At 36.9% G+C, this 10,062-nt stretch overlaps 1 protein-coding gene across 1 annotated transcript in view; it reads right to left on the bottom strand.

Moving 5' to 3' along the window:
- Positions 1 to 7,199, bottom strand: part of LOC124550979 (acid phosphatase type 7) — a 121,982-nt gene extending 114,783 nt beyond the window's left edge. The window contains exon 1 of the mRNA XM_047125799.1: positions 6,977 to 7,199. Coding sequence (XP_046981755.1) covers positions 6,977 to 7,067 — 91 coding nt within the window. The 5' untranslated portion in view covers positions 7,068 to 7,199. The remainder of the gene's footprint in view (positions 1 to 6,976) is intronic.
- Between the last annotated feature and the right edge of the window lie 2,863 nt (positions 7,200 to 10,062).

The following is a 10,062-nucleotide window of genomic DNA, read 5'->3' on the forward strand; positions in this document are numbered from 1 at the left end:
ATATAGAAATTAAAATTGTACAGTCCAGGTGAGTTTTGAACTCATGACCCTCCATGCAACGGTTTAGATTTTATTGGTTTTGTTTGAACATTTGTCTGTGAAAAAGATTTGTTCCCGAGGATTCCGTACAATTCAACCGAAGCTTGAACACTTATTTGTGTTGACTGGTTTAATGAATAGCTCAATATCTTCATCAGAGGGAATGTAAAATCCATTTACAGTATCATAAGGAGAGCCAAAACTTTGTCATATATATTGTTACAAGCCAGGAACCTCGCAGCAACTAATTGTTTGGGTGTTGTGAGAGAATCCGAAGTAAATGGATGTCGTATGTTTGTGAAACATTTCCAAGAAAAACACTTGTTCCCATAGTTATGCTCGATACATACTGACCATTATTGTAACACAGCATGTCAAACAATAGAGTATTTGATGGAAAAAAACCAACATGTTGATGTCTCATTGTCCATATTCACAATTTATCACCTCACAAATACTTTTTGTTCCCTTACCTCAAACAACAATTGGCAGGACTGAGATTTTCGTCACCTGCAGAAGTTACTGTATCTGTGCAAAACCACATTTTTCGGGTACAAACTTCAGACTAAAACACGTGTTTCCACAACTGGCTGGACAGCACCAAAATGTGTGTAAATTTTAAAAGCAGATATTCTGAGAAACAATAAAACAATTTGTACAAAAAAATCCTTTGACACTGTTTTTATGGCACTTGTAAGAAGTGTCCTTCATTCTACTGACTTGTAGACGAAACTGCTAGGTTGTGTTCATGTTCGTACCATGTTGGTAGGCAGAAATCATTTTTGGGGTCTGCAGCTTAACTCAATAAACTAAGGAGTCATCAAAAGCAGGCAACATCATCATCTTAAGATATAGCTTTACACACTGTAGGTGACTCCAAAAATCTCCGGATTTTTGTACTCACTCACCAGGTTCAATTCCTGGCTGGGTCGGAGACTTTCCCCATTCGGACTCTGTGTGTGTGTGTGTGTGTGTGTGTGTGTGTGTGTGTGTGTGTCCTTGTCATGTATCTAACCTTCAGCCATATGCTGATTTCCACTTCGTCCACTTCCATTTCGCTGACAAGTGAGAAGACCTGGCAGCCTACACTTTGCCATTACTAGAGGCAGTGAAGTCCTGAGGTATCCTAAACCACTTAGCAGTGTCCCTTAATACGAAGGCTTACGATACTGTCGATAGCAATGAGAACACTGAGCCCACCACACGTAAATGTAATGTATTGCAAATTCAAAGGTGAATAGTTGGGCAAAGAGCCCACTGGGTCAAAAAATTTCCATCCTATTTATTTTTAAACAGCCACCTAGATTAGCTACCTGAAAGAATGATTCTGCCAAGAATAACAACCAAAATCGATAGAAAACTTATCCCTCAAAAAGCTGGTTCCAGACCAGACAAACATGTGCTGGTCAAATAATATTATGATTCAACACACAAAAGACAGTTTTGAATGGAAAAGTAATAACTGAGCACTGCTGTTTGTGTTTATCTTTCTGCTGTGTGCAATACAGCAGACCACAAACACATCCTCACGAAGGGCAATGAAATAACAAAGGACATTTGACTGACTGACATGTTAACAGGCATGCTGCAGAACAGAGTATTTTACATAACACTCCAGCCGCCCCCGATAGCTGAGTAGTCAGCACGACAGACTGTCAATCCAAAGGGCCCGGGTTCGATTCCCGGCTGGGTCGGAGATTTTCTCCGCTCAGGGACTGGGTGTTGTGTTGTCCTAATCATCATCATCATTTCATCCCCATTGACGCGCAAGTTGCCGAAGTGGCGTCAAATCGAAAGACTTGCACCAGGCGAACGGTCTACCTGACGGGAGGCCCTCGTCACACGACATTTCATTTTCGTAACAATCCAGGGGAAGAAACGTAGATGGAGAAACTGAAAATACATATATTATAACAAGAGAGTGTTCTTTTCCCTACTATGTTCCGCGTGTACACAAATGACAAGCCACATCAGCCAGAAATAAAATGATTCACACATGCAGATGACATCACCATCACTCATCAAGGAAGAAAATTTGAAGACACTGAAAGAAAACACTCACTCTCTCTCTCTCTCTCTCTCTCTCTCTGTCTGTCTGTCTCTGTGTGTGTGTGTGTGTGTGTGTGTGTGTGTGTGTGTGTGTGTGTGTATGTGTGTGTGTGTGTGTGTGTTTTCTGAAAGCCTGCATGGGCAATGTACAAACCCCGTCAACAAATGCTGTAATAAATTGGTCGTTTAGTTCAAAGTATTTTTCTGGAGTATCTAAAGCAGGCATGAGTTGTGCTCGTATTAAAGAATTATAAGAAAAAAGAAGACAGATATAGGCCTGTTTCCATACTCTCGTCAATCTAAAAACATAACAGAATCAATCATTAAAGGCAGACTACTGATTCACCTGAATAAGTAGAACCTTTTTGTTGTTGTTGTAGAACCTTTTAAATGATGTGAATTTTTTGCTTTTACCGTAGAAAATGTACAGTATTCGCCGTAACAAAATTTTACAAAAGCTGACAGGGGTGACTGTGTTAGAAGTATATTTTAGACTTTTCCAAAGCTTTTGACACCAATAACCCTGAAATATTACAAAATAGGCTACATGCAGTAGGCAAAAGAGGAAAATCTAATGAGTAGTCCCAGTAACATCTGGAAAATAAAATGCTAAATTTTTATTGAAACAATTATTATAGCCAAAACACAGTGTTCCTTCTCAAGGCTGCACATAGGAAAATAAAAATCAATGAAAGCAGGCTAAAATTGGTGGTCTTCATGACCAAATAGTTTTACAATGATTTACACGATATGCTGTATGTGAGAAATGGACAAAAAAGTTGAATTAATGGCACCATTAGCCAACTGTGGGGCTGAAGGAAGACCATGTATGAGATATAAAGATCTCAGCTGAATCAGTACTGAACAGAAATTATGAAAGTAGGAATAATTATGGAGAAACAGAGTGACATATACATTGTTAAGAGCACTTCAACTATTGATGCTTATTTTCACTTACACTGTCAAGGTTCACTTAACGCTTACTCCATTATTGAAGTATAGACCCCTATTTCTAGACGTGTTCAAACATATCACAAAACAGCTTTTCCTTCTGGTTTCCAGAGATTCTTTCCCTTAATCATTTCATTTAACATCTGTAATATTTCATTCTGTAAATCAGAATTTTCATTTAGAAAGTGGGTTTTTTTTATTTTAGTGGAATTGAAAGTATTAGCATCCACTGAATGTTTACAGTGATGGGTTAGCATTATAAAACTCTACTTCTTCACTAATTAGTCTCTTCCAAGAAGGCAAGTAAAATGCCACAGTTTGCTACAAAAGAATTGCTACAAGACGCATGACCACAAAGGTGCAGAAGACTATTGACCTCCCTCTCTCTCTCACTCACTCACTCAACACACACACACACACACACACACACACACACACACACACACACACACACACACACTCATCAAGCATAGAACACAATTTCTTGTACACCCTATAGCAGCCCTTCAAAAAATTAAAGAACGATAAGTGTTCCTACTAGGTATTTCCCATTTTCAACCTACCTACATCAGTTTTTAATTTTACTCAAAATCACAACCAACAGTACGTTGCAGATGATACCTATCACTCAGTCTTAGCAAGCACAGAAAGGAGCAAAGTGACCAGCCATAACAATCTCTGACCACTTCTGCAGTGATGGAAAGAATTCAATAGATAGTAAAATAAAATTCAAACACAAAATGAAATCTTATTTGCTTGACAACTGCTCCTATTCTGAAGAAGAATAGTAGGAGTAGGTGTAGGTGTGTGTGTGTTGAATTAACTGAAGCTTTCAATATCGTATGGTCTGACGGACAACAATGGACAGTTGCATATGACATTATGTTTTAACAATAAATCTTAACCAGTTTTTAGGTCTTTCAGAAGAATCAATATGGACACATTAGAAAAATTCAAACAGCTTTTGCAGCATAAGACTGACTGGAGCCCAATATATGAAGAAAGAAATGTTAATATCAAATTTAAGCTAGTCACAGATGAATTCAAGTCCCTATTTGAAGCAGTATTTCACAAGAAAACTGTAAAAATTAATCCTCAGGTTTTCAAAGTGAAACTGTGGATTAGAAAGCGATGAAAATTTCATGTAAGACAAAGAAAGTTAGATACAACACAAAGTAGTTCTAATGTGACTGCAATAAAAGAACACTATAGATTATATCGTAAAATCCTAAAAAGAAATGTAACGTGCTCCAAATCCTTACATTTTAAATCTAAAATAGACAACTCAAACAGTAAACCATCTTGAGTGTTATCAAAAGGGAGTTGGGAAAAAAAGATGAAAATGTATCCAGCATGGAAATTATTGACATTGTGGTAGGCCTAATTTGATTAACGAAACTGGACGCACTTACAAATGTCATTAATGAGCATTTCCTAACAGCTTCTGAGAAAACTGGTTGCAAGGGCTCACAGTCCATGAGGCTATTGAGCTTCAGAAAGGATCTGGATTGTGCAAAGTAAGTCAAATGCACATAGCCTCTGTTATGGTCAATGAGGTGAAAACGATCACCACTAAAATGCAAAACAAAAATTTTAAAATGATATTAAAGATATAATGTGCGAAACCGGTCAGATAAACGATCAGTGTGTTACCATATTTTTCACTGAGAAACTGTACTGCAACTGCAAAGCAACTGACAAGTTTTGTATCACTGCCTCTTGCTGATATAAGCAATTGATCTTTTCTGAAAGGTACATTTCCACTGTGTTTAAAAATTGATCAAGTAGTCCCTATTCATAAGAAAGGAGACTAACTAAAACTATAGACCAACTGCCATATTATCAGGCTTAAGTAAAATCACAGAAGATGTGACGTATAACTAGTTAACAAAATTTTTAGAGAAAAACAAAATTCTCACTGATGCTCAGCATGGATTCAGGAAAAACTAGTGCCATATTGAAATTTTCACTCTGCAGCCGATATGAAACTTCCTGGCAGATTAAAACTGTGTACCAGGCCAAGACATGAACTCAGGACTTTTGCCTTTCGCAGGCAAGTGATCTACCAACTGAGCTACCAAAGCAGGACTCACGCCCCATTCTCACAGCCAGTATCTCGTCTCCTAAACTTCACAGAAGCTCTCCTGCAAACCTTGCAGAACTAGCACTACTGGAATAAAAAGATACTGGCTGAAGTAAAGCTGTGGGGACTGGGCGTGAGTTGTGCTTGGGTAGCTCAGCTGGTAGAGCACTTGCCCGTGAAAGTCAAAGATCCCGAGTTCGAGTCTCATTCTGGCAAACAGTTTTTATCTGCCAGGATGTTTCAACTAGTGCCATCGATGATTTTAGTCACACTGCCCTACAAGCAATGGACCACAACATACTGTTGGACAAGCATGTACTACAGGAAAATGACTTCCATCTTACCTGACAAAAAGGAAACAGAAAATACAAATAAAAATGAACTAAAGGAAAATTATAGGATATGTTTCTCAGATGCAGACTTTTTTTTTTTGCAGATGACACAAACATCCTTATTACAGGAAACACCCAAGTCAACTAGAAGCAGCTGTAAATAAAACAGCAGCACAGCTAAATAGATGATTTGATTGCAATGAACTACTGATAAACACAAAAGAAACACCTAAATTTCTCTTTAAAAGTGACACATGCAGCACTGGTGTGACAATAAGCTAACAAAATTTCATTGTCTCTGGAAACAACTTTTTTAGGCATGTGGCTTCAAAATAACTTCAAATGGCACATACAAATAAACAAAATAAATTTAACACTAAATAAAACGTGTTATAGTCTACAATTACACTCTATTAAAGCAAGTTTTAACAGTGTCTAAATTACCTACTTTGCTCAATTCCATAGCATTCTACTGTACGGAGTTACATTCTGGGGTAATACACCACCTAGTTCACTCATTTTCCTAAACCAGAAAAGAACTGTTACAGGAATGCAACATGCTCAAGAAACTGATTCTTGAAATCCTCTCTTTAGAAAGTCATCAATCCTCCCACTGTAATGTACGTACATAGGGCCTATAAATCTATGAGTACGTAAGAAAGAATTTGCAAACAGAAATGAAAACTGTATCCATGAGCATGTTACAAGGAAAAGCTTCATGTCCACTCAGTAAGGGTATCAGCCTGTAGAACCTCCACAACAAACAGTGGTATACAAATTTACAATAGTCTTGAAAATACGTTAAAAATCATACCACCGTTCACACTCTTTTCTAAAATCCTAAGCACATTCTTATTAGATCGTTGCTTCAATTCAGTAGCAGAATATTTCCAATATTTGAGATATAAGACACTTGAAGCAATACAGTGCAACTTGTGCAAAATCTTTCGTGGCTGTGTCCCCACAACCTGGAAAGATTTTTTGACGAATAACTAAAATAAATCATTGTGAGTCACCGCAATTGTGACGAGCATCTTTAATACGCTGTTTTGTTGTAGCCCGATACGCAGTTTCAATTTAGCTCTATAAACTTTATTATGATTTCTTTTGTTCTCCATGTTTGACCTGGAATTTTATTTAGGCGGACAAGATCGGAAACAACATAATGCTGGAAAACACTGATAAATTACGAAAAATTAACATCCTAAAATTCACTGTGATGATATATTTAATTTCTCATCACTACTCTCCGTCGAAAGTGCTACAAGTTTCACTCTGTGTTTGCTGCCTGTAGTTAGTATCTTAATTTAGCAACAAACACAACAATTCCGTGTTGTCGTACACAAACGCAGTTTACGTAGTTTTTATTACCTCGTTCATCAAACTCAACGAGTTCACAGTGGTTTCACATTTAATTTGGACTGTCAGTATTCAAGTCGTGAAATGTGCATTTGCGCGACAAATTAGCAAATGCTTGGAAACGAAATGGTAATTCTGCGTCTGACAACTATTTACAACATACCTCCATATGAAAGGTGTATCTGCTCTGGTTGATAAAACACAAGACAGCTTGCAACGTGAATACAGAACAAAACAGTCACAAATCTCCACATCTTGAAGTTTCACTGAGGCTAGCGTTGCACTGACGTTATCGAAAAGTCACACGGATAACTCATAACAATGCCCCCTCCACAATCAAACCGCAAACAACCAATGACAACAAACGCACACCACACACTGCTGTAATGCAAAGATCATTGACACCATGTAAAGATATAATCACTTCTTCACCAAACAAAGATAAATGCTCAAGGTAATTATCTCTAACAAATTTGACTGTGCGGAAGATTCGAGTGATCTCCAATATGGTGACATCTAAAAAGACGCGTTTTATATTGACATTTCCTGCATTTGCGCAGTCGGGTTTGTTTGACCTTGCATACTGTGCATTTAACCGCTATTCCACAAATAAACGATATCTTAAATCAAGTAGAAATAATTCGATGGGGTGAACGGAGATCAGATGCAACGTTACTTATATTGGTAATACAAAGTAAATGCTGGTAACAATGGTGTTCCCCTAAGGTCAGTTTTAAATCGTGTGACTGTCAGCTGATTCTCCCCGGCAGTTTTGCAGCTCATTCGGTATTGTTTATTTGAGAGGTCACGTTATGCTGTTTTCAAGGAATTGGAAACTCAGGTCAGCTGAAGAATAGGATACAACCAACACCTTCTAGATGGTGTTGATACAACTCGCTAGTTTTGATGAATGACTAAAATATGACGTTATTGTTTGTTCGAGCCATAGAAAATAAATAGTTATATTCTGTGGCAAAGGTCATAATCATAAATAAATAAATGTTATTAAGAGAGAGATATTGTGTACGCTTTTTGTCGCTTGTTGTAATTTTAAAACCTTTTGTGTACACAATTTGAATTATACCTTCGTCTGATAGTGAGTCATTTCAATTGATGTTTCCTCTGTAGTTGTTTCATATCCTGTACTATGTAGGTCAAGTCAAGAATAGGCTACTAGTATAGCGAAAGCAAAAAAGCTACATACATAACACTGGCATCATACTTCCCAGTTGAACTACGAAGGTTGTATTCTGTTCTTCAGCTCACCTATGTAGGTCAACGGAAGTACAGGATACAAATTTAACATTTGTCGAATTTTTGGCCTAGTATCCTATTCTTCAGTTGCTACTAGTAATCGTGAAGGTGAAAAACATGACATGCGTCAAATCTGTATCTTGTACTTCAGTTGATCTATATGGCTCAACTGAGGAACAGGATACAACCTATACATGTCAGCTGAGGTATTCCATAGCAATGTTATGCATGTCCCTTTTTTTTCTTTCCCTAGCCCTATGTCGTTTTTTTTTTTTTTTTTTTTTTTTTTTACTAGCCCTATGTCCTTTTTTTTCTTTCACAAGCCCTTGTATTCTATCTTTCAGTTGACCTATATAGGTGAACTGACGAATAGGGTAGTAGGGCTTTCTACTGCAAAAAATAAAAATAAAAGAGCGATATGCGTAAAATTACATTAGAAAGTGGGTACGTGTGGTACATGTCTACGAACTGTTTTCTCTGCACTACATTCTTTGCTTCTCAACATTCATCTGTGTCTTTGCAATGTATCATCTGTCGTTAGTTGTGACATCATTTTTCAAAGCCAATGGGTTGTATCTCATTCTTCAGTATTCCCAGAAACTTCACTTACCAAAGATATACCCTACATTTGAATAAAGCTGAATTTCTCGTAAAAGGTAAGAAATATATCATGATTAATAACTTGTTATTGTTATTCAAAATTTAAAAAAAATAAAAATTAAAAAAATGGTTCTATTTATGATGAAGCGGTATCACTCAACCTAAATTGAGTGAATTCAGCTTTTTTTTTCAGCTAGAACAAGATACTCAGGTTTTACAAGAGGCTCTTGGGACATATTCTTTAAATTGGTGCAGTGCTCATAACTTAAATAAAGCTATGAATGAAGTAAGAAGTGGAAAATGAACTGTGTGTTGCTTCAGAAAAGCATCACATAGACAAAATGAAGATATTTTGGAAATACAAAAATATCCACCAAAAGGCTCATGGTGTGCACACAACTCCTGATTTCCATGGAAGAGCTTTTTAGAAACTTAGGCTTTATTAATTTGCTGCGCTAAAGCACATTATGCACAGGTACCTAAATAAACGTCTTCATTGTAAGCTGTTGAGCAGTTACCATAGGTAATTACCATACTTGTACCAGTATCAGCAGTATGTGTTCGATGTTTAGGCAGAACCCATCTAGGCCCAGTGTATCACATTATAATTAAATTATGTAATAAGTCAAACACATCAAGTTATTTAAACTTTTTTTCAGATAAAACCTTCTCCTGTGAAAATGGTGTTTTCTGTTAAGACATACGGATTTACACGTTGGACAAGCAAGGGAGGACCATACAGTAGTTCAGAAATTATCAGCCAGATGAGGATTCAGTCATTTCCTTTTTGACAAGGCACAAAGAGCAGCTTAGCTTAAGAATGAGCCAAAATAACAGAAAAACCAGGACAGGTGCACAAACAATAAATGGTTACTTTGACACTCTTGAAGAAACTCATAGTGGTGTAGAGCATTGTAACATTCTAAACTACGATGAAACAAATTTGACTGATGGACCAAGAAGCAAATAGATAATTTGTAGAAGGGGTAAAACTACACTGAAAAATCATCCTCCTCCTCCTCCTTCTTCTTCCTCCTCGAACCTTGCAACTAAAAGGTTGTAAATTACATTGTGAAATAATAACTTGTATGGAATTTATTTGCGTGTTTATTTGGTAGCACTGTGCTCCACTAGTAATAAAGATCTTTGTCTATTTTTCAACCTTTTAAATTCGTTGTAAGTGGTCAGTTTTGTGACACAATGATAATGTGCTATAAGTGTGCTGTCACTTTCACACATCAATATTTGTAAGTCGAACCTGCAAGCTGTGTTTTTTTAACAAAGTCCAACTGTAATGATTATGATTATGCAAACTCTTTCATTGCATTAAAAATTAACAAAACCATGGTCTTTCATCACCAAGCTTGCTGCTCTCTAAACCAAGATATCTGTGCT

The sequence above is a fragment of the Schistocerca americana genome, chromosome 9 (genome assembly GCF_021461395.2).
Source record: "Schistocerca americana isolate TAMUIC-IGC-003095 chromosome 9, iqSchAmer2.1, whole genome shotgun sequence".
Taxonomy (NCBI): Eukaryota; Metazoa; Arthropoda; class Insecta; order Orthoptera; family Acrididae; genus Schistocerca; species Schistocerca americana.